The sequence below is a fragment of the Colius striatus genome, chromosome 7 (genome assembly GCF_028858725.1).
Source record: "Colius striatus isolate bColStr4 chromosome 7, bColStr4.1.hap1, whole genome shotgun sequence".
NCBI lineage: Eukaryota > Metazoa > Chordata > Aves > Coliiformes > Coliidae > Colius > Colius striatus.
The window spans coordinates 8,731,622-8,757,941 of NC_084765.1; the positions used below are offsets into that span (position 1 = coordinate 8,731,622).

General features: G+C 36.3%; 1 protein-coding gene across 2 annotated transcripts in view; it reads left to right on the forward strand.

The window, feature by feature from the left end:
* SPON1 (spondin 1) overlaps positions 1 to 26,320 on the forward strand; it is a 193,096-nt gene that overhangs the window by 161,268 nt on the left and 5,508 nt on the right. For both annotated transcript variants that reach the window (XM_061999709.1, XM_061999708.1), the window contains 7 exons: positions 21,773 to 21,974; positions 22,959 to 23,099; positions 23,435 to 23,510; positions 23,951 to 24,133; positions 24,446 to 24,616; positions 24,721 to 24,888; positions 25,540 to 25,704. In XM_061999709.1, the coding sequence (XP_061855693.1) occupies positions 21,773 to 21,974; positions 22,959 to 23,099; positions 23,435 to 23,510; positions 23,951 to 24,133; positions 24,446 to 24,616; positions 24,721 to 24,888; positions 25,540 to 25,704 (1,106 nt within the window). The remainder of the gene's footprint in view (positions 1 to 21,772; positions 21,975 to 22,958; positions 23,100 to 23,434; positions 23,511 to 23,950; positions 24,134 to 24,445; positions 24,617 to 24,720; positions 24,889 to 25,539; positions 25,705 to 26,320) is intronic.

Genomic DNA, 26,320 nt, shown 5'->3' on the forward strand with positions numbered 1-26,320 from the left:
CCTTGCCAAGAGAGCATGTTTGTACTTTGTTCACAGAAAGATGGAGAGAGGATCTCCTACTCCAGAGCCTCAGTCCACCATCTTTGAAATGCACTGAATATATTACATAACAAGAATCAAAGATAATGAAAGTATGTTGCCCTAGTCATAACAGCTAGTTTAATAGAGCACTGAGAAACTGCACAAAAAAAGCTGAAAGTGAACAGCTTCGGATACTTTTGAGGCACATTTTTTGACAGACATACCTGCAAATGCTTTTAGAACATCCTCTAGACATTCTTCCAGTCAATTCTTACCTTTTCTATATGCTAAATCTCACTTCTCAGTAACATAAAAAGGAATAACTTGATATTTGTGTTTTCAAATGCTGTCAAGGGTTTCCTTAAGTGATGTTCCTTCACTTCACAGGTAGATTTCTGATGTTTAAAATATTTTTTGTTAATAATATTTTGCCATGATGTCCTTCTTTTTGATTACATTTTAAAATGTGATCTAAACTTCAAAAGAAAGCAAAATTTTCAATGGCCATTAACTTCTGGTGTTAATTTCCCATTTTCTGTTATGGATGATCCTTCTTGGAATTTAGATTAGAGTTGTGCAAGTATTGGATAATGACTCATCAGGATAAACATTTGGTCTATTATTATGCATAACACAGGCATCTTACTAATCAAGAATTGACTAAAAGTCATGAATGATCTTCTTTTGCATAATCATTAGTTATGCGTCTAATGTATAACAGGGTGAGACAGTGGTGCCAAAATGGCATTACAATGTGTCATAAATAAGCACAGCCTCAAAACCTTCATAAATGTGTTTTACAACAATTATAAAATGTGTAACACTAGTGAGACAATTTACAGGGGCTTAAAATGTCAAAAGTTGGCAAATTCAACCTACTCATGCTTTTTGTTTCCTTTTTATTCCATATTGTGGGTTTTTTTATTGCTATCCCTATGCAAGTTACAGTATTGAGCAGTTGGTGAGCCCTTGCCTTTCCACTCTGGTCACCCATAGCAACGTGTGAGAGCGTATTCTTGGCCAGGTACCTCTCAGGACTCCTCATTAAATGACTTTTCTTCTTCTCTGTCAATACTAGTCAATGTGGCTGCAAATCCTGAGGCCAGTCATACCTCATTAAGTAACATTTCAAGGTCTATATAGACGGAGGGCACAAATTGGGTAAGTCTGTGTCTAAATCTGATGGTGATGCCAAAAGCCTTTCATTCATGACACCTGAGATAAGAAGGGAAATACAACTGAGAGCTTTTCTTCTGCTGAGGGAGAAGAAAATAGACTTCTCAGTGTAGATCCAGGGGCACAAAGCACCTCCCCAGGGAGAGCTCTTTGGTTTCAGACAAGAAATTACAGTAGGGGCTGAGACAAGTTTCCAGCCCTAAGTAGGGAAGAATACAATGACACTAAGAAACCTTCTTAAATGCTTTGTACTAATCACAATTAAGGCTAACACAATTTAGCGTACTGTCATCTCCTGGTACAATATAAGGCTGTGAAAATTATATCCTGCTGTACTTCACTGCCTATTTTTTTATCATTCCTCCAGTTCTTATAATATGCCTGCTTTGTCATTGGTTTTCTTTTGTCTTTTATTTTCTTCTTATCACTCATCCAGGGCACTCACATACAAAGAACTCTCCTGAGTTGTTGCATGCAGGAGAAAGTTTGGGGTGATCTTTGTCAACTAGTTTTATGGTTTCCCAACTGAGAGCACAACATTGGTAGCATGACAAGGAGTGCCAGAGGACTGCCAGACTAAGTAAAAAACATTTTGCTGTTGCTTGTGTTTGTATTACCAAGCTATGTGTCTGAAATTTTGACTTTGAAGTACTCGCAGGGAATGAATTCTTCCTTCAGTGTAGTGGTATCAGTATAGAGCATGCTGTCAAATGAAAGTAGTTTTTCTTATCTTACTTGTATAAACAAGAGCACAGCTCATTGCTCCTTTCCTCTCAGCTGTGTTTGAGGCAGAATCAAATTTTACTTTCATACTCAGCTGCATATCATTGGCCTTAGGCAGTCTGGAGGATAAAATACAGCAAATACAGATAGTACAACTGGTACCCAAATCCGCATATCCAGCACCTGCAAAATAATCAAGCCACGTTTGAGGATAAAGAAGGCAAGGCTTTTAAAAATATAATACAGATCAAATTCCTTGGGAGTTAATGCATTGAAAAACTGTGCCTTGAATTCCCTTCCCCCAGATATATGTTGTTTGGGGTTTTTTTGGCTGTATTCATTAAGCCTTGGTTTCACACCTTGCTTTTTATTCAGCCAACACCTCCACTTTTAATTCAATAAGAACTTTTATCTGAATAAGTACTTCCAAGAATAATCCACCAGAAGGAAATAAGCACAAATCCTAATCAATTAGTCCCACTCTATGACATGAGTTACAGTCACTCTTTTGGGACATGTGGGACTTGTGGGACACTTGTTAGGCTCAGAAGAAACTGTCAGCTCCATATCTTGGTGTGAGCTGGCCTGTCTTTTTACTATGCTGAAATCCAAGCTATGTAGCATTATCAGGGCACTTACTGTTTTTTACAGTCACTATATTCTCTGTGATTCCTCACTGTCAGGGAAAGTCGTTATCACGTGTAGCTTTTTTTATACCTACATGTTTGTCATGATAGTTGGGGAGTAGGAAAAAGCAAATTCTTCAGATGGACCTCTGTTTATCCAAAATTGCAGGACCTCCAGGCCACGATATTGCATCAGAACAAGGAATATCATTTCATCATAGAGTTAGCTCTCTGGAAAGAAAAGAGTAAAACTGAAAATGGGTAGTTGGACAAGAGTCACACATTGCTAGATATGTCTCTGTAGTTTCTGACATTTCAAATATATGCCCAGTATCAGTAGATGGCTCTTTCTTAATAAAGGCAAAGGGAGAAGTATTTGAATGGTAATTCTTGTGTCTAAGCACATTTTTTCCATTGCTGTAAACCAGGAAAGCATCCAGCCTTAGACAACACTGTGGAATATGGACTTCCATGTATGTATAGCCTAACACTCATAAATACAAACACAGATTAGATATAGGATGGAAATATTCTCCAGCATGTCATGTATTCCATTATTAAGTGCTCAGACCTTATAAGTTATTAAATACCAGTAGAGATAGCGTGTCTCTTCAATTATTTTCATTTTTCCTTCAAAAAGAAAAAAAGGGAAAAGTAGCTCTTACTTTCTGTCCCAAAAACCTTTCAAGATCTAAAACACTGGCAAGACCTGACTTCTCTGCACAAATTAGCTGCCTATTTCCCATTCCTTTCCTGACAGAGTTTCAGGCTGCAGACCTAGTTAGGAGAAAGAATATGTTTGGGTACAGGTCTCCAATAGTATGATTGTAATTACTAAGAACTTCATGTGTTTTCAAACTACTAATTTTTTCACAGTGTGTTTAATTATTTTAGGTTTAGTAGGTCAATGTATAGACAACATATTTAAATGCAAAAAAAAAAGCAAGATATTTTATCAAAGAAAATAGCATAGTGAGAGTGTCTGACATTACAAGGTTAGCTTTGCCTGATATATTCACAAGCATTACTTTTCACACTCCTCTCATTTATTGGTTTTCCTTTTATGCAAAATCACTACTGCTTTCTAACCATTTTTACCTTCTCAGTCCATTCTCAGTTACAGCCAATGCTGTAACTGTATCACAGTGATAAACAATTGGTTTTATTAAAATTCTGTACTATTTGAGTTTTTGAAAATTTTCCTCTCCTTCCCCATTTCTCTTGTGTTTCCATTTCATCTCTCTGGTTTTTGTCATTATCTTGTACTTTTCCTGTGCCTCTTGACAGTGTTCAAAGCTTACTCTTTTTCTCATTCATTTGAGCAGCTCTTCATTTATTTGGAGATTACCTGAAAACACTCCAGCAAGCACTCAAAAGTGAAGCTTAGCAGAAAAAGAGGCCCATTCCATTATAACTCAGATGGATAGAACTATTTAGTCCAAACAGTTTCTAAGTCAGTCTGGTTACCCCATCATCCTCTACAAACTATGCCATCAATCCCCTTCTGTTTCAAGTTTTACATATCTTTGATATCTTCTATCTGACTACAAACATATTAGGGATGAGGTTTTTTTCTGGCTTGCAAGAAGGATTTCAGAAAATGCAAAAGGATATTCCCAAGTATGGTTTTTAGCATTGACATAGGTAATATAACTAAACTGGGCAACAAAGTAAACTGTCCTAGAAACCAAAGAGTATTTTACATAAAGGTGATGGGAAACATGAAAATTCTCCAATTCAAAATATATTTGATAAAAATTGCTGACATGCCATTTTGTGTTTTCCTTCTGTTATTCTTGAGTAAAAGACCTTTCAATCTTTGCTTTCTTCCAGAGTGCTTCTGCCACAATTTGAGCAAAAATTGTTTATGTTTTGATCCTGCATTGAATTTGCTGTGATCAATGAGCCTTCATTACAGCATTTCTGAATTGAAAGCAAAGCCACAGATGACTAGGGAATTTCATCTGTTGTGGGTTTCAATGTTTATATCTTGCTTAACTTCTTTTTTACTTACATTTTGTACTTTACCGTAACCTTCTGCTATTCTTGTGCCCATAAAATTTCTTTTCCTTCAAGTAGCCTCCGTACTTAGATCACTGAATGACTACTTAAATACCGTTAGATGGAGAACCACTCAAGTCAGAAATAGAATTCTTTACTGTCTTCTGCAAAGTAATAAAGTAATTTCCTCTCCTCATCTTGGGCTTCATTGTTAAAGCCCTTAATTTCTTGTGTCTGATATTCTATTTTTTACAACTCAGCCGTAATATGATGTTGCTTCACTGATAAATATGCTTGTGTAAAACTACTCAAGGCTATGCATGCAAACTTCAGCAGTGAAAACAGTTTTAATAACATTAGTGATAGTATCTTATCAGTTCCATCAGATAGCAGAGATATGAAACGTAACCATTATATATGTAAACATGATGTGGTGCTGAACCTCTCTGATGACCTTCTCACTTGTTGCAACTTTTGTGAGCTTCACAGTGAGAGGCTAATTTACAAAAGGGTACTGGAAAACATTTAGGCAATCATTTGCTGTAAACACCTAATCCTCAAACTTTCATTTCCTGAAGTGTTTACATACTTAAATAGCTGTTAGTAACATTACTAAATACACAAGAGTGTAACCAACTTTCAGTGTTCTCAAAGCTCATTATATTTTCTTAAGGATGGGGGGACCTCTATTAAGCAACTAAAACCATATTAACCTCCTTAATTTAGATCTTACCCTTCCTGCTTTACCAGCGAGGGCCTGATCTTCAAGTATAACTTTTCTCACCACCACACATCATATAGTCAGCAAAATAAAGGGTATTCCTCAATATGGAAAAGACTATCATGGTACTTGGAAGGTCTAGGTTTAATTTTCCTTTCCTTCTGATGAGATTTGTATGGTAATGCCTACCTCTGGAGATAAAATTCAAACCAGCAGCCTAAACAGTGACATCCCTTTGCTGTCAATTTCATATCATGTTCTAGCTGAAACACTCCTATTTTGTGTGGAAAAGTTAGTTATAAGCCAAAGCATGCAAACAATTACTAGGATTTTCCCCTCAAAAAAAGTGGGAGACAGAAGAATTCTATGAAAGAGATTAATCTCTAAAATGTTTGGTAAACAGTGAGTTAACCAGCTTTGTAAGACGGGCAAGGGGTATGTGTGGTATAAGTATAGATTAGCTGCATGTTCTCATGAATTAGAAATCACTGTCTTTATTTTGTGGCATTTATGCAATGACAATACCTTTTTCAGTTCCATGGCTGCCTTGGAAGAGAGACTGTTTCTAGCCAACAAAAATATATTGTTCCATATCTAGATTTTTAGTCTTTTTTGTCTGTTTGGGTTATTTGACTGATATTTACTGAATTCAACTTAAGAAACAATGTTTCTGTTTATCCAAAAATGCACTTTTAAAGTAAATATTTTGCTTAGATCTAGTTGAAATTGATTTTCCATTACTTGCTTCATTTCTCTGTGCTAGAAAATAGGACAAAACTACATGCATTTGCATTGCATTCATGATAAAGAAAATATTTTTTAGAAAGAACATTTCTAAAAATCTAGGGTTTCTAGGCATTTGCTTTGATGTTATCCTTTAAAATCTTTTACAAGTCATTTTTTTAGGATTTATGTAATTGATCTTTATACCTATCTATCCAGAGATGTATAAAATTCCAGAGAAATAAATTTACCTCTTCATCTATGTGAATTATCTATCTCTTTCTAAACTGCACATGTAGATGAAATGTACAAGCATGTGTGCCCCAAATAAAGCTGGAATTTTGCCTTTAGTAAGGCTTATATTAAAAAAATATTTACAGGATATATTCTAAATCAGTACCATATTGTCCTACCTATATTTGGAGTAATTTGGTTTGGAGACTTTAACGCAAAGACTGTTGGAGGAAAAAGAAAGATGTACAGAGTAGTTTCGTGGCTTTGATTGGTGATTTTACTGGAGGGGAAAAAAAAAGATTTATGTTTCTCCCTATTTACTTGTTGCCTCTGATTTTGGTAAAACCAAGCTAGTGTCAATAATTTGTTACTTTCTTTTTGTATCATGTTTTATTTTTGTAATTAATATAAGTATTACAGTTCAAATAATTAAGCGGTTAATGACCTTTACAAGGGAACAGAGGGCACTGTCAGCAAGTTTGCTGACAATATTAAACTAGAAGTGGCTGACACACCAGAAGGCTGTGCTGCCATTCAGTGAGACTTGGATAGGCTGGAGGGTTGAGTGGGAAGAAATCTAATGAAATTCAACAAGGGCAGATATAGAGTCTTGCATCTGGGAAAGAATAACCCCATGTACCAGTACAGGCTGGGGAATGAACTCTTAGAGAGTAGGATAGGGAAAAGGCACCTGAGAGGTCATGGCAACCATGAGCCCACAATGTGCCCTCATGGCCAAGAAGCCCAATAGCATCCTGGGGTGGATTATAAGGGCTGTGGTTCTCCTCCTCTGTTCTGCCCCGTGAGACCACATCTGGAATATTGTGCCCAGTTCTGGGCTCCTCAGTTCAAGGATAGGGAGCTGCTGGAGAGAGCTCAGCACAGGGCCACAAAGATGAATAAAGGAGTGAAGCATCCTCTCTTACGATGAAAGGCTGAAAGAGTTGGATCTCTTCAGCTTGGAGGAGACCAAGAGGTGATCTCATTAATGTTTACAAATACGTAAAGGGCGGGTTGTCAGGAGGATGGAGCCAGGCTCTTCTCAATGATGTACAGTGATAGGACAAGGGGCAATGGGTACAAGCTAAAACATAAGAGGTTCCAAAGAAACACAAGGAAAAACTTCACTGTGAGGGTAAGGGAGCACTGGAAGGGGCTGCCCAGGTGGGTTGTGGAGTCTTCTCCTCTGGAGACTTTCAACACTCACCTGGACTGGTTCCTGTGTGACCTACTCGAAGTGGTCCTGCTCTGGCAGGGGCGTTGAACTAGGTGATCTTTCAAGGTCCTTTCCAGCCCTTAAGATTCTGTGATTGATTCTGCAATTCGGTAGTGCCAGCTGCATTTTTTAGGGTTGGTATGAGTGGAAATCATATGCGACAGCAGCAGAGGTCTAAGCCAGTTGAGCCCATTGAACAAGAGGAGAGAAGGCACAGTTGTGTAGGCTTCAGGCAAGGTTAGCCCCCAACATGTACTCAGGGTCCCTTGCACACTCACACCAACACTTTTGCTGATAAGTCTTGCATCAGCTGCTGCTTGAAAACATCAAAATAAAACCACCTCAACCACACATATTCTATAATTGCACCTTAAATGACTTCCTTTTCTACAGAAATGTTTTCCCTTTCTGCAGGGAATGGTATGCTTTTTGTACATGACTTGTTCAGAGCCAATAGTGTTTGTTCATCTGTTTAGGTAATACACGTAACCATTTACTCTCTGTTATCATGAAATTCCACACCACCACCACCACCTGGGTCAGCATGGTGGCACCTGCCCACCAAATCTTCACAGAAACCCTCTCTCTGCTTTCCTCTGGAGCCAGATGTTTGCTGTATCTGAGAATCCCAATGGTAGTGTCAAATGCTGTTCTCTACTAAATATTAATTAATCAGCATGCAGAGTGGAAGATTCAAATCAATGTGCCTTTCAGCTTTGGTAACAAAAAGGTTTTAGATTAAAAAAAAATAATTAAATGCCCAGAGACTAGAAAGCTGGCAATGCCTTTAAGTTAATTCTGTGAATTAGTCTTCCTAGAACACCTTATTAAAGGTTGATAGAATTATTCAGAAGTACTACACTATAGTCCTCATAGGATATAAACTAAAATTCATTAAAAAGTATCTACTAATTTTCTTTAATCGACTTCAATAGAGAAGACAAGGTTTTGAATTTTGGATTCATTCCAGTTCCTATCCATCCACTTACATTATTTAATGTGGAATGAAATTGTACCTTTAGTTCTTTTAAAATATCATATAGTCAGAAAAGTTTTGTTTTGTGGGATGTCTAGGTGAGTAAATTGTAAAATGAGTTGCTCATTTTCGGTTGACGTAAGTCCTTTGCTGTCCCATTAAGAATGCTGAAATGATTTCCTGTCCTGCCATTCACTGTCCATAAATAGCTGACATTCGTCTCAGAATGTAATTTATAAAAATATACATTAGAAATGGATAAATTATTCAGTTGCTTAATTAATCAAGTCCTCAGACTACCCAGTTGAGAAATAAAAAAAGACATGTTTGAACACGCATACTTGCATTTGGCATTCTGAATGGCAAAATACAGCCTGAACTGCAATTAACCAGCTGTATTTGGCATACTTTAAATTTTACTTGTTGTTTCCTCCAAAGCGATAAGAAAAGCTCCCATCATAGTCCTTTAATCATCTATCCACTGTATATCATTAACATTTGATTATACAAATTGCTTATAAACACTGCTCAACCTAATGATTTAGAAAATAAATCATGCATGTATAATTTCACCTAGTGTCGCTAAAAGTCAGCAGAGGGTTGGTTAGAAATAAGTAAGTTTCTTATTTTTTACTGCTTCTTATATTTCTTGTAGTGCTCATTTTTCTTGTATACTTGTGAGACGTTTTCTCCTAATTGGTTGAATGCAACATTTATCTTCCACTTCCTCTGTACTTTCCTTGCTTTACAAGTTTAGATATCCTTCCATAGCTGCATTTAACTCGTTGAACACCTTATGACATGCATGTGGTTGCATTACCTTAAAGTTTTTTTTAAGAGAGAAAAATTAGTGTAGCTAACTCTTGTTATAAAAGTGTACTGTCTATCAAGCCAAGCAGTTGTTAAATCTCTTGATGAGGAAAGGATGACATAGGCTTATCCAACTCAGTGATTTCAGAGCATTTGTGATAGAGTGGAACTTTGGTGGCTTTGCATCTAGGGAGCTGGGATATGAAATGCACATACAGAGGAGCTCACAGTCCTGTTTGGGAAAAAAAAAAAAGTGCTATTTCAGGCACCAATAAAGTCTTGGTGTTAAAATAGATTTTTTTGAAAGACTTTTTTTTTTTTTCCACTGATACAGTAGTAGGCCTGTGAGTAGCATGGCCCTTGCAGAATATATTACATATAGAAACATTATATAGAATGCATTATAAAATCAACAGCACTGCTACTATACAAGCAGCAAAACAGTACTGTAAGGCTCCACAGAGACATGATCTTTACACCCAGTGTTCAATATTCCTTACATTTCAGATTTTTTTTTTTCTAAAAAATCAATATCTATACTACAGATACATTCTTCTGTCAGTATGCATGGTACTAACATTAATGTTAGTTGTATTACTTCAAAGCTTAGGTGCAAATAACGTCATCAGTGTGTAACTATTCATTTAGCATATGGGACAATTTCATAGGTTTTACTTTCCTTATGTAAGTAGTTACATAAATAGGACTTGTGAGAATACAGCCTCTCTACATACAATAGAGAGCACAAACAGTTCAAGAGGAATAACTGATTAAAAACGAGACTTAAATAACTATCATGCTAAGATGGCATAATTTTTTTTCCTGAAGCAAATCTTAATGACCAGTTTAGGGATTCTTAGGGATGGAAGGAATAGCCTATGTTTCTAACTGCAATTAATAGCTTATAATAGCTTACAATATCAACATATCTTTGATTACAGTGTGAACTTTACTTAGCCAACAAACACATGGTTGGAAAGTCAGCCATGAAAACCAAACTAGTCATTGCCATTTTAACAGCAACATACCTGTACTTGAAGTAGGCTGAATTCACAATAACATGATTTCAAGCAAGAGCAGCTGCATCCAGGAAAATACAACTTCTAGCAAAAAAAAATATTAAATTTGAACAAGTCTGTTTCATTGATAACAAGTCATTATGAACAACTGAAAATAAAAGGATATAAAATTGCTAGGAGCTAAAGCATGAAGAATTGAAACAAGGAATAGGTTGATGAACTGTCTGAATTACAAATTTATTCTCAGTGACTTGCCATTGTAATGAAGTGGGATGAGTGAAATGTGGTTGTATTTGACTTGTCACTGGATCTATGTTATCCTAAAAGAAAATACAGGAGAGCTTTTTTTTCTGAAGAATTATGATCTGGTTTTGTCTTGACAGATGAGTTGATTTAAATTTTGAGATACTTATATTTTTTAAATCCCTAAGTGTCTCTCTCCAAGTACAGATATACTTTTATACGAATAGATGTTGTAATGTATTTTATAGCCCATTTTTTGCCTTAAATAGGAACTCTGAGGATATTTTTAAAAGATTTTGTGTGAGGTATGTCTTGTCTAAACTTAAAATCCGACTTTAATTCAATGGTGAAAGCATTACACTCTCTGTATGTATGTATTTATAACCATGAACAGTCTTCATAATGAATAGCTACCTAAGCTATCTACACCTGTGAGAAATGTACTGCGATAGGAGCAAAGATGTAGAGTGAAACGGTGCTGAGGAAGTGACAAATTCTGGGGATAGGAGATTGCTTTGGGTGGTTGCTGCGCTGGGCATATGGAATGTGGCTGCATGCCAGCAACAGGGAGCACAGGGGAAAAGCTTCAGATTAGATTCATTGGAAAGAAATCAGGTATGTGCTCCGAGATTGCTCCAGGATATATGTACCAAAGCACAATGGGAAATTTATCTCATAAGTGCCCCTCTGATCTCACCCATATATTCTCATCCCTATGCCCATATGGGATGTTCTGGAGTGTCATTACATCTGTTACAACTCATTGCTGGCACAGAATAGTAGAAAGTGATTTCAGGTTTTGCCTGAACAGAGGGAAATATCATGCTCAATCATTTTCCTGCCTGAGTGAATATGACCAGTGGATTTATTTTTTTTTTCTTTTTTTATCAAGTGCAAAACATAGCAAATTTTATGTATCAATTACAGTTGAACTTGTAGGATACTGATTACCTTGTTTTCACAGTTGGTTTAATTTCATTGCATGTTAAGAATTCAGACTAAAATTTAATGCCAAGTTAGAGGAAAATGCAACATTTTACTTAGGTTTAGAATATTTTAATAACTTGATAATCAATGAGTTGAAAAACTCACCCACATCTGGCCAAGTTTAATTCCTGTGATCACTTATTAACATCTGGTAGCTTACTGTTTCTTCATAAACTGATCCTATTTGAGATGCCATGTAAATGACAAATGGATGAATAAAAATTTTGTGAAATTCATAAAGGAAACCAGTGGAAAGCACCAAGAACAAAATCAGAACACAGAGCTCAGACTGCTGGGGGAAACATTTTTGGAATTAAGCCTTTTAGAATGCAAACCAATTTGTAATAGTTAAAAGAAGTGAGACATTTTGGTGAAAATGCAGGAAGTACTGGAGGAAAGCAGCACATATGAACTGGTATTTGTACCCTGTATCATGGCCAACAGTATTACTCTCCCAAGAAGTAATCAGGACCTGAATTTATATAACACATAGACAGGTGTAAATGTGAAACACTCATTTTTTAGTGATTACACAACAAATTATGTTTTCCTGGAAGTAATCATAAGTAAGAAACCCATATCTATCCTAAAGTCCTAGATCTAAGAAATTGTCAAATTCCAACCCTCCTTTCATAGAAACTAACTTCTTGAAAGTAAAAGCTTTCATAGGAAGTTCAAGAAAGGTAAAGAATCCAATTATCAATGGAAAAATACATTATTTATAGAAGAAATGGAAGCACCTTCATTAAATTTAATATATTGTTCAGGTTTTTGTACTCAATTTTTTGGATGACATCTCTTGTCATAATCCTATATAGAAAAAATGCTTCTGTCAGAGTATTTGTTATGCTTTGTCTTTGAAAACCTCAGGTTTCATGGTCAACTGCTTACAAGAAAATAGAAATGTAATTAATAATTAATATTTCTGAAATTAGAAAACTAGAAATATTTCTAGCTAAGAAACCAGATTTTTAAAAGATCTAGTTAGTCATAAGCTGTAGTAGTGCCCCTGCAGAATGTTCCAGGCATTCTATGATACCTAGTACCGCAAAGAAATTTAACCAAAGTAAAACCCGAACAAACAAACAAAAAACCCCTTTGTTCTGGTAGCTCTGTGCTTTTTAAGTATAATCTTTTACTAGTGTGGATATGCCATTTGAGCCTTACAGTTAAAAGTCATATTAACTTTACTAGTTTGATGAAAGGGATACTAGGAATACAGCATGATCATAGCCTACAAAGGATTCTGTTGCTTTTCCCCCACCATTGAATATAACGTATTCTGTAAAGGATGGATTTTTATTCTTGTATGGCAACTTTTTATTTTGATAGTGTCACTACAGCATGTGTGTTCTTATTCTTTATTTTTGTAAATTCCTGGAGTTATTTTTTCCCCACAAATTTTTATCACTCTTGTTATCTCCCATTATATTGTCCTGTCTATCCTAAAATGAGGCAAAAGCCAATAACTATCAATCCAGATGTAAATGAAATTTCCTTCCACAAAATGACAGTATAGTATTAGGAAACATTTCCAAAATTTGAAGATTGTGTGTACAAAATGAGAGGAACGAGAAGCCCAGACAGTCACTATGGCAACACAATAGTATGTCTAGCTCAGCTATTTTCTCCTTTTATGATTTTATAGATAGCTGGAATTATTCCAGTGAAGTTTAATATTTTCAGAAATAGAAGAATTCCAAAGCCTGTTTTAATCAGAAACAGTAATGCATAAAGGATAATCTGACATAATAAATATATATATGTATATAGGGAAAAAATCAATTGTAACTTTTGATAACATGAAGACAAATACTTAAATCTATCTAGAGCTGCAAAAGAATTCTGAATGCCTCAGCTTTGCATTTGGCTATTGGATAACCAATTCATTTGGTTAAATGATTAATTATAGGTGTGGTGTATATTCTTCCTTCCTTCAGTATTGCATTCCTCCAGACTGTTGATGTGCCATTTTAAGGACTACTATTTTCCCTGAACCATGAGGTGATCGCTACTTGTATGACTTGTACTTTGAAAGTTTCACAGAACTTTCAGTAAGTAAATTGCTGAAAGCTCTATGCAGGAGTAATTTATGTTGAATAAGCAGTTTATGCATGAGCAGAGCTTATCAAAACACTTTTGGTAAAAAACTTTGACTTCAAAATGAAAGCTTTCACGTAAGAATTGTATCTAAATGGTAAATTTATGGTTTCACATTGAAAACAGAAATTCTTCCTAGTGTTATTAGATTTTTGAAGTATAAATTCTAAATCTTATCCAAAACACAGAAATACTTGTTTCAGTGAAACCAAAAGAACTAGAAGTAAATCTGACAAAACACATTTTAAAACTCCATTTAAAGTGATCGACATTTAAGCAGATTTTTTATTCATCTGAATTTGAGATTAGGTGTGATTAAGCTCAAAATGCATTTATATATTGGATAATTAATATAAAAGTTTTAATCATGTGAATTTCTGTTTTATTCATATTTTAGGAACTTAACAAGACTGAGTAAACCCAACACCATATGCTGTCCTTGCAACTTGGTTACTGTATTTTAATTGCCCTACAGGGTTCCATTTAAGTGAAAAAATGAGTATATAGTCTTTGTTTTTCACAGAAAGCAGAACTAAATAATACTGGGGTTTATACTAGCAGCACAAGGCTAAAAATATCTACCTCTCCTTGTGAGAAGTCACATGTTATTGTAAAGTATCACATTTACCTGAGTCTTTGCATTGATCATTACATACATATATTATGTGTTGACTAAAAAAACCCCTAAGTGCAAAACTGCATCATGCTTGTGAAAAGAGTTAATGTCTGAAGTGTTATGTGTACTATTAAGATTTAAGGAAACTTCATTGTTTGACAGATGGTCTGTCACCCACATTGAGAAATTCATAATGCAATTTCAAAAAAAATGAGTAAGGAAGAACATATGTGTTTGTTGGAAAAGAAAAAAAAAATGTATCAATCATTTTTTGTCAGAGCAAGCACATATGGCAGTTCCATTTTCTATCATTTACCATTTACTTTGTAGTTAAATTTCAAATGTCACTAAGCAAGGAAAAAAAGGTTGGGTATTAACACATAGAAAAGATGTAACTAAGAACAATCATTGCAAGAACTTTCTACTAATTGTTCACGGAAATTAATGGCCATCCAATTAAATCAAACTCACTTATCCCATTCTAGCCTTGTTTTTGTTTTCTTTACGTGTTCCTTCCATTGGTAGTTAGTGTTTTATGATGATTTCCCAACCATCTGTTGTCTTTCCTTAAGCCAAAATAATTTCCCTTTATAATTCTGTAAGTAATCATGTATGCATTATTTTCCTGCAATTATATGTCTATTTACTAATCCTAACACCTCATTCTTATGTAAATACTCACCAAATAACTGAAACAATTTGCCATTTAAATTTTTTTTAAACAGAAATCTATATGTACAATTTCAAATTTCCAGTTGTTATCTCTTTGCATGGTTATGAATGTAACAATAATTAAACACTTCCTTTAACTCACATCTCCAGAAACCAAAAGGAATATGTAGGTTAGATGGATACAGATGCTGAATGAAACAGAACGTGTATCATTGTCAATAAAGGTGGTGAGATGAACTGGATATCTTCAGAGATTACATTGGGACTGAGGACATGTAAAATGCAATTCAGAGCTTTTGACATTTGCAAAAATAATGGTTTTGAAATGCATGACAGTATTATTTTTAAATCTTAGAAAGGAATTTGAAGGAGCATCTACATTTTGTAGATATTCCAATAAACATCCTTATAGTAATTTTTATTAAGGAGATCATTGCTGTTATCTAATATTCTGAATACATTAAATAGATAGCAAACCAGAGTTTATTCATAAATAGATCTACGCTGCTTATCTGTTATTGTTAATAGGAGAGGAAAGGATCAGAAATCTGTCTATGATAGTTCTTACGCTTATGATCTTTCATCTCTTTTTCAGGCCAAACAGGGCATGGTCGGTGCTTTGTAGATTAACCAGGTGAAAAGGAGATACAAAGCAACAGTCAGCTTAAAATATCCTGTAGGATTTCCTCTGTAAATATATCTATAATTATTCTGAGAAGACAATTTGCTTCCCTAAAGCTCCAAATTTCCTGAATTTGTACAGTTATAGTCCTTTGGCTTTGTTTTTCTAAACAGTAGTAATTTTTGCCAGCACTACGTGAGATAACTACACCTATCTGTCTTGTGGCAGCCTTGTGAACACAAACTAGCAGTTTTCAGAAACTGCAATCCTACCTTGAGATATCTGAGCATTCTTTTCAGTGAGGAGAGCCTTTTCATGTTTGTTAATCATAGCAATAGGGTGTACCCATTCTGAAGGTGTTAAACCTCATAATTGCTAGATTAATGAATAGCAGTCCAGGTACGTTTAGATGGCAATGTGAAAATGTCATGGAATCATAGAATTCTATGATCCTACATTTGAAAGATGCACTACATAGTCACTTTCTTTTGAAATGCTTTTTGTAAATACTTAGATTAATGATAGTTTAGAACAGCATCTGTTCTGATTAGTGGTTTTAATATCAGTGGTAACAATGTAATTCCTTAGTTGTGCACGTCATTAGATATCCATTTCTTTTATCCAGCGATGGGCAACAGTCTCATTTTAAGACCTTACATACAGCAAAGAAAGATGTTATTGTGCAGACCTTTTTGTTGTCCAAAAGGTAAATGTATAAGATTTTTCTGTGGCTTTATTCTTTCATTATGAAACAAAATAGCCAAACCCTGTCACCTCCTCTGATTTGGTGCTCAGAGGCAACAGTAGCTTGGCATTGAAGTACTTTTCAACTTTTTTTAATGGATGCCAGTCAAATTTCATTGACTCACTTGTTCATTTTACTGTAGTTTTCTTTTCCCTGGCTCTTTTGGGACATGCACATGTTTCAATTATTCATTAGGTTAAATGCTTGCCTACCTTGCATTTAAGCAGAATTTAAGATGGATTCTCCCTCTTCTTCTGGGCAATTCTGAAATTCTGCTTTTATTTTCAGATGGTGATACCTGTGCATAAAACTTGTCCATGCACTGGTCCTAATTCTTTTGCATCACTTCATAAATTATTTGTCATCTAATTACGCCATTGAATTAGTTCTGTTAGTGGAACTTCTAGGAATGCAGAGTTTTTTTCCACTCAATTTTAGATCTTAGTTCTCTTCATTTTTTTTTTCTTGGAATCTAGTGAACTTTTCAGGATGTTTTTATTTTAAAGCTTATTCAGTAAACCAGATGTTGTGTAGGTGCTGTTGGTAGGTAGGAGGTGCAGAGTTGGAAGTTCAAGGCTGTGAAATGTGTTTCCATCAACATAATGTGATTTGAATCAACAGTGAAATCTCTAACGATGAACAAATAAGAGTGCTCATCCTGGAAAGTGTGTTTGTGAGTAATGTAAGCAAGATTCTCAGAAAGGACATCACCTTTGCTGACTAGAGGTATTACAGGCAATTCATTTACTGTTTCCTAAAAATATGCAGTTCTCATGATCTATTTAACGTGCTATGCTCTCTTGTTAACCCCAGTGTTTTCACAATATCAGCACTTCCTAGAACTGACACTAAAGCAGTGGCAATGTGGTTCACAGTGATCTCAACTACCTATCACCTCCGATGGTCATCAGACTCAGACTGGCTTCTCTTGTGTTTACACTTTTTTTCAACCCATCTGAAAAGGCTACTGCTTTATCCTTAGCACAAGCAAGATCAGATCCTGGTACACTTGAAACTAATATAAAGACTGTAATAATAGGCTGAGGGTGGTTATACATTAATAAAGCTCTGTGAAGAAACCTGGAGATGTAGAAGCTATTTCAAACTACCATACACTCCATACAGTTGTTAAGTCTGTGGAATCAATCAGATTCTTTTCCACAGCATGAAATACATAAAACTACCTGAATTTTATTTTGAGCACCTACCATAACACTTAGGATTTTAGGCTCTCCTGCTCTTTCTAATATGCCCACTTAATCACAACATTTTTTTTACCCACAACTGAAGTCAGAACTTGGACAACTGTGAAGCACCGTACAAACTCAGTATTTCTGAAGATGTTTCAAGCTGTAGGTTTTTCCTCCACTGCTGGATAACAAGCATCTAATACATTGGTTTAATTTTTTTCTTGGAAAAAAATCATTTACATTTGTGCTGCCACAGCTAGAATCACTGCAGAGAGCCAGCCTGGTGAGTTTGACAGCTAGTAAGAGAGATTCTGCACTACACTGCAGTGGAAATACCAATGCTCCTCAAGTTCAAACCTGTCCTTACATAATAAGCTTTTGTGTTGTTGGAAAATACTTTATGCATGGGTGAAGCAAAAAGCTTATATTAATCTGATACGAATCTTATATGAATCTAGTTCACACAGTATCCAGAAGTAAAATTCACAATGCTTCCAATCCTATAAATGGCCTTATTTGTTGAGCTACTTAGTATCCTAAAGAGTATATGCTTAGGCTGCCTTTTTCTACTTTTTTTACTTGTACACTAACCAAAAATTAACTCTAAGTTTTATTCTGAAAAATATTGTTTTTCATTTTCTATCCAGTAACTCTCCACGACCCACATCCTTATGTGTGCTCTATTGTCTTTTACAGGGATATTAGTAGAACACAACAGTATTGATTCACCACTACATTTTCTGATAATTTGTCAAAGGTTTTCTTGAGTCCCCACCCCCAGCAGTGATGGCAACTCTATTGCAGCTTAAGGAAAAAAATCCTGTAAAGCAAAATCATATTTGTGCTCTTTTAGCCTTTAAAAAAACCCCAAACAAACAAAGAACCTAGAAAAAAAAAAAAAACCTACAAAAAATGGGTAAAAAAGTACACTTTCTTGTGAAGCTCGGTATATGGCATCCCTGTAGCGGGAGAGCCAAATCATGCTAACCAAAAGAGAACAAAAACAATGAAAATGGAAAACATTAGGATGCAGGACACCACCTAGTACTTTGCTTCATTCTGTTCTATGTGACAGGAATTGTCTGCAGGCTGATCAGGCTCACAGTGGAAAAGTACCATCTGCCTCAGCCAAGGAAAGCAGGATTCCCTAGCCCGCTGGGGCTCTCAGGGTTGTCATCTAGAACTTACCTAATGTTTAGAATTTGCTTCGCTACTGGTATTTGCCACTGGCTTTATGCATATACGTGTGTAGGGAGGGAAAAGGGACATACTTATCTCTTACAGCAAATTCACATCAGTTAGAAACTTTAGGCTTTTCCTGTGGGCATTACCAAACATGCTTAACCTGTCACAGAAGAACATTTTCTTAAAATGTAAAACCTTTACAAAGTCAATATATACTTGTATTGAAAGCAGAGGTAAAAAAGATTACATACATACCTATTTGATCAGGTGTATTTACCATACAGTAATGAAAAAGGGCTGGGTTTCAATTGCACTTGAGCACATTTTTACAGTAATTTCCTCCACAATGATCCATAGGCCAATCTTAGGACACTTGAGACAGATGTGTTGTTGAGGTATGTGTGGCAGGATATGGGTTCCTGCCATCATCATAAATCCATCATTCATGGAGATACTGGCAACATTTGAAATTTGTCATTTTATCAAAAAAGAAAACCCAAACAAAACCCACCAAAAGTCTCTGCTATATAAACCCAATCAGTGCCTGTAACTACACCAAAAGTAGTAGTTACCAACTGTGCTTGAGATCAGCCCGTTTCTCCTCTTTAATTACAGCACTAATTATAGGTCTCTAAATGTTGGGCAACATTATACAACTGTAGTTCAGATTTGTATTTATACTGCTTACAAGTAATCACACAGAAATTAATTAATAAAGCAGTAACTGCAGGAAATACATTTTATGATAATATATGTGTTTTAAATATTTCATTCTTAAATGTCCAACCTAGCGTGTTGTGCTGCACTGCAGACAAAGTGTGTGTGCACTGTGGATGTGTCTGCACAGGAGTTAAGAAAGAGGAGGAAACATGTCTCCATTTGTCCTCTGTTAACCTCCACATTTCTGTGTTAAACAGTTACAGGATAAAATACAGCAAAAAGGCCATAAAACTAGCTGTCCTAGAGAAGGAGCAGAAGATAGGCCAAGTGCTTTGAAATAGGAAAAATTGCAGGAGGTTTACTGGTACAATTTAACACATGGAAAGGCTTGTAGGCAGAGTATCTCCCACTGAAGAGTTCCTCTAAACAGATTCAATATCGATATAGTTATAATTTAAATACACAATTTTGATATATATTAATAATATGATTAATATTTACTTTCCTAACAAAGCATTCAAAGCCTTAATGGTATGTGCCTACCACAGGAGTAACAGGTGACAACAATTTTCCATTACTATGTGTCTAAAGTAATCATTCGCAACCCTCTGCCTTTAAACAGGATGGTTGTGTCTGCCTCTTGTCTTTTCTGACGGCGTGTGTGCACAGAGCATCAAACCATAATATCACACAATACATACCAACTCATGTGGTATCGGCTCCATGCTGCTCTTGCTTTTCCCCTGCACAAGCTGACCTCTGTGTCCATTTTGTAGTGTCCAGATTAGACAGACTCTTAGTCTAAAGATCAGGTATACAAACACACAGCTCCGTTTGTTATTTTTACTGTGTAATGTTTAGACTCCTCTTGTGTACTGTTTGAAATATAAAATTCCTGTAGGGAATTCTTAGAAACCTTTATAATGCAGTAAATCCTTCAGAAAATTCAAGTCAGTTAGCAGGCTTTTTAAGACTAATCACTGCTATATACTTGACAAGTATCTCAGGATGCTGTATTCACAGAGCGAACTTGATACCGTTGTTTATTATTATTTTACATCAAATTGTTCCACTGAAACCAGTGTTCTGTCTGCCATAGAGAAAAAAATAATCATGTGTCTCTCTTTCTGGGAAAAGCAGGATTAATGTCATCAAACACTTAGAAACTCTTCTACTCAGAGTATTTAATTGTATGTAAGATCATTTACACAGTGAGAAACAATTTCTAAAGTCTTCACAACAGGAGTAACCAAAACATTTTACCTATTAGCAAATCCGTGCTTCTGCAACTTGCCTCTTAAAGGGTAACTAGACACACTAAGATTTGGACATCTCACGTTTGAACATCAAAGTCATTGTTTTTGGGCTGTTCTGGTTTGTTTGTTTCCTAAGGTGCTGAGAGTGCTGTGAGCCAGAAAAATATAGAAATTAAATGCCACGTATTTACAGGGACACAATCATTTATAGGAAGAATAAACTCCTTATGACTAGAGAAGAACAGTGCATGTGAATTACATATGCAGCTAACTAACTCCAAAATGTAGGACAAATAACACTGTTAGAAACCCTTATTCCATTTATTTTCAAAAAGGAATGTGCTTTTTATATACTCATAAAGCAGTGTGTTTTGGCATAAAACTGAAAATAAACCTCAACTTGACTTTGTCTTGACCCATGTTCTATAACTAGAGAAAACTTGGGTTGATATCAGGCCAGTATTTAGTAGAGAGGATTGCCAAAATCATGTTTTAAAGAACTCTGCATTTGTTGCTGCTCATGAGAAAGATGCCATAAAAAAGTCCAGCTTTTCATCTGTGACCAGTCCAGGCCTGATTTCATTTATCATTTGCATAAGAATGTAATAGTTGCTTGTCAGCGTGGCAGAGCACTGCATGATTCAGCATGATTTTTTCCTAAGGGAACAGCTGAAAAAGGCTGGATGAATAGAGGCATTTTCACATACACTGGCAGAAATGTGCAAAAGTCTTGGCTCAACTCTCTAGGGCTGGCAACGGTCATTAATCTCTCACTTACATGAGCACTAAAACCCTATTAATGAGTGTTTTTTCACACACATATACACAGTAGCACTTCCACCACTTTTGTCATTGGAATTTGTATTATCTGTTGCAAGGTAAAAAGTTTCCCAGCAATCAAATCCTCAGGGTATTTCTCTGCTATTTCACTTCATGGTCATGACAGACTTTTTACTTATTATTATATGACTAAGAACATAAGCATGCTGCTGCAGATCTTTATTCATACGTCTCTCTCACCCATTAAACCATAAATCTCCTTGAACAATATCAAAGGTGTTTCTCAGACAGTACACGTAACCTGAAACTAGCTGAGCAGCAGTCCTGTCCCTGTCCTGTTTCTCCATCTCTATGTACCAAACACAGCGAAATGCCAGCATTCACTATTTCCCAGTTTGAAGCAGCAGTTTAATTGCCTTCCAGCAGCAAACTTGAATTCAGTTAATAAACTTCTTGTGGCCAATTTGCAGGAGAGCTGCTCCCTCTGCTGAGTTTTCTGTGGATCGTCACCGGCACCTGATGTCCTTCCTCACCATGCTGGGCCCCAGCCCCGACTGGAACGTGGGTCTGTCTGCAGAAGATCTCTGTACCAAGGACTGTGGCTGGGTTCAGAAAGTCGTTCAGGATCTAATCCCCTGGGATGCTGGCACAGACAGTGGTGTTACCTATGAGGTATGTGCACTGTTTGTATGATATTCAAAACATAAAGCTTACCTTAAAGCAGTGCAGAGTGAAAGCTGTTTTATGCCATGAACACTTCTATACTACTCTAAAAAACCTGCATATCATGAATTAAAAATCATTTAGACAGATGCTGTAACAGTTTCTGTCAGTTGTCATATCAGAATTCCCTAAGCGTTATTATTAACAGGATAATGTTGCATTCACATGGGTTATTATTATATTCACCTATTGAATAAATGGAGGACTTAGTTTGCTCAAAACTAAGCATTAAGGTGTCCAACCCCTTTGATACAGATCTGTGTGCCATCAGCAGCCACATCAACTTGAGTATTCTACTGTTTCAACCTAATGCCAACTATTCTGTTTGGCACAGAAAACTTAGCTATTACTTATAGCAGGGGTTGAAACTCTGGACTCCTCATCACTACAATACTGTAAAATCATCCATTTTCTCTGTCTCCATCACTCTCTGTCTAGGAAGAGATTTACATCATCTCCAGGTAAAGCCTTGGTTTGGACCAAATGAGCTTTGTCAAGTTTAATGAACTGGTTAGATCTCTGTAGGTGACAAATGCACCTACACTATGCGTGTCTACAGACGAGATTAGTCACATCCTCAAGCACCACACATATTTCCTTAGAACCTAAGGAAGTTCTCGCATTATAATGCATCTCTGGAGGTATACTGAATAGTTTTTTTGTTAAAGTAGTTATCTAACCGCACAACAAGGCATATATATCTTATTGTGAACTCAGCTTCAGGGTTCAATCACAAAGTGTCAAAGAAGTGCTTCCTGACCAAAGAAAAAGAACCAACAACTTACCATTAATTACAAATGTACTGAGTTCACCTTATACTAGAATCCACCCCTTAGCATTTCAGAGAGGTTTTAATTTCTGCAGATAACTTGTATTATTAATACTAATTATTAGTTTATTTTTAAAACATTTTTTGTTTGTTTTTGATTGCAGTCTCCTAACAAACCCACAGTGCCTCAAGAGAAGATCAGACCACTTACAAGCTTAGATCATCCTCAAAGTCCATTTTATGATCCAGAAGGAGGGTCTATCAAGCTGGTAGCCAGAGTTGTCATTGAGAGAATTGCACGCAAGGTATAACAAATATAGAGAAAATTCACATGCAAGCAAAAACCTCTACTTCATAAACAAAAAAACCCAGTCCTTCCTCTCACCTCCCTCAAATCTACACTCCTATCCATAGCAAAGATGATGTCAGAAAAGAGATAAAACTGTCTTAAGGTATCATTTCTCCTACTTCTGGTAATTACTGGATCTGCTTAATTGGGTTTTTTAAGTATACATAAGAATTAGAAGATTAAAAAAAGTGATGCAGATGCAATAGTACTCACAGTATGCTATTTTAGCCCTTCTCACTGTGCACATGTATGAGTTTCCTTTATTGAATCTCCAAAATAATTTCTTTGCAGGGGGAGCAATGCAATATTGTACCTGACAACATAGATGATATTGTGGCAGACCTAGCACCAGAGGAAAAAGAAGAAGGTACATTTCAAATTAGTTTATGCTGTACTAATTCATATTTTGTTCCATTCTCTGCTGTCATTTCTAGATAAAGTAAAAAACTGACTTAGGAGCAAAAGTTCCACTTAGTGCCAAAAAAGTGATTTACATTTTCATCTTTTACCACTTCTACTATTAGCCTTCCCTTATACAGCAAAAAAACTTCATGTATACCTGCAAGATAACAGTAATAATAAAAATTATTGAAGAGAGAAGCCTTTTGGGGTGCAAATAAAAAATATTTTCTTAAAAAAATGAAAGTTGGCAATTGGTCTTTTTTTTTTCTTTTGGGATAAAATGGAGAAGACAGAGTGCAGGAGGAAAGAACATATCTTATTAGCATCTAAAGAAATCATCAGCGAAGTACAGAGAAGCAAATGGAAGACTATTTTTAACATTCACTGCCTTTTCTTACTTTTTAGATGATACCCCTGAGACATGCATATATTCAAACTGGTCCCCATGGTCAGCCTGCAGCTCTTCTACCTGTGAAAAGGGCAAGAGGATGAGACAAAGGATGCTTAAAGCTCAGCTGGACCTCAGTGTACCCTGTCCAGATACCCAAGATTTTCAGCCATGCATGGGTCCAGGCTGTAGTGATGAAGGTAACAGAAAGGAAAGTTGTAAAACAACTTGTAGGCTTTACTCTTCTTCTAAAGGTGTGAAAGCTGTTAGTTGTTGTAGTATGACTTGGGTTATGGCAAATAGAGGATTAATTGCTGAAGAATACAAATCAAAGCTGTCTGGTCAATTCTTCAGTTCACCTGAATTGGTACACGAAGTATAAGGAGAAAGTATGTTAATAGAGGAGAGGACAGAATGTGAGAGGCGGTATAAAAGTGATACTGCACAAAAATGGGCAGATTTATCAGCAGTTCTGTTAATGTGAGCAATTGAAATGGTTCTCTGTATTTTAGATGGTTCCACTTGCATGATGTCTGACTGGATTACATGGTCCCCCTGTAGTGTTTCCTGTGGAATGGGGACCCGATCTAGGGAGAGATATGTAAAACAGTTCCCTGAAGATGGCTCTATGTGCAAAGTTCCTACCGAAGAGACTGAGAAATGTATTGTAAATGAGGAATGTTGTAAGTATTTAGTTTTGTAAAACCCAGACAATAGCAGTACTGCCTAAACCATTTCTTTGTATTAGCTCTGCTACTGAACAATTTTCCCTGTCCATTTTGAATAGCCCCTAGCAGCTGCCTTGTCACTGAATGGGGAGAGTGGGATGAATGCAGTGCTAGCTGTGGCACAGGGATGAAGAGACGACACAGAATGATCAAGATGACTCCTGCTGATGGATCCATGTGCAAGGCAGAAACTACAGAGGCAGAGAAATGCATGATGCCTGAGTGCCGTAAGTGTCCCTGAGTTTCTCTCCTCTGCTGTAAAGCAAGGCATCGTTTCTGACACATTGCTCCATCACACAAAGAACACAACTAAACTGGAAGCAATGTTGTTTTTTTTCGTTGGTCTCCTAAAAATTAGATCCCTTAGGGAATGTGCACTAAGTACCACATTCACCATCAGGAGGAGGGTACCAATAAAAAATACCCAGTGGTATCTTATTATTGTATTACCTACACAGTGATGTGTATGTTACAAGTCATACGTAAGCAACTCTCATCTGTGGACTATGAACTGCATTTAATCCTAAGGCTAGAATAACACGATGGCCTCTTCTTTTAGCCCATGAACAGTTCAGAAATTGGGGGGACATACTTTCTTAAACTATTTAACACTAGGACTCTGCACAGATAAATAAGCTATAGAAAAAGATAGCAAAGAAAAGGTACTAAAACCAAGCTAACATTTCAATTTAACAGTGTTTTCTGAGCTTCCTCAGCAACATCCCTCAGCTTGTGATTAATATTGTCCAGAGTGATAACAAAATATAACTGGTTCATGGCAGATAAAACACAGCACATTCTCCACCTGTATTTCCTAAATATATACCTTTGTAATTTATGTACAAGAAAAATGTATTACCTTTTTAATTTCATATTAGATACCATCCCCTGTCTACTCTCTCCTTGGTCCGAGTGGAGTGACTGCAGTGTAACATGTGGGAAGGGAATGCGAACACGGCAAAGGATGCTGAAATCTGCTGCTGAGCTTGGAGATTGCAATGAGGAGCTGGAACAAGCAGAAAAATGCATGCTGCCTGAATGCCGTAAGCGTGGGAAGCTCTCTGGAAAGAGGAGGCTACATATGAGTGTCATAGTCTATGGGTCAAAATTCATTACCTTTTTTTAGCATCACTTCTTAGATAGGAGTGACATCAACTGTGAATTATTTTTTTTAATTATTTGAGGCATTATTATTGTGCAATTTAAGCTTTTGAGAGCTGAAATATGACCATGTCTTAATTTCATCTTGCTTACTTAACCCTACACTGATGACCAGTATTGTTTTGGGTAAATATGTTTCAGCATATCAAAAACACTACAACTAGAGGCAACAGTTTGTGCACTTTTCAATAGTAAGTCAGGTGGAAGGAAGGAAGGAAAAAGGAAGGAAAGGAAGGAAGGAAGGAAAGGAAGGAAGGAAGGAAGGAGGGAAGGAAGGAAGGAAGGAAGGAAGGAAGGAAGGAAGGAAGGAAGGAAGGAAGGAAGGAAGGAAGGAAGGAAGGAAGCACACACCTGTGTGATTCTTTTAGCTCACAGAAAGAACACAAAAGAGGCTCACTCCATCTTTGATACATCTCCGAACTGTATTGTAGCCTTTTCAATGACCAATAACCCTTTGCAACCTGAAAAGTCATATGAGCCAGTGGATGGTGTGGAGAG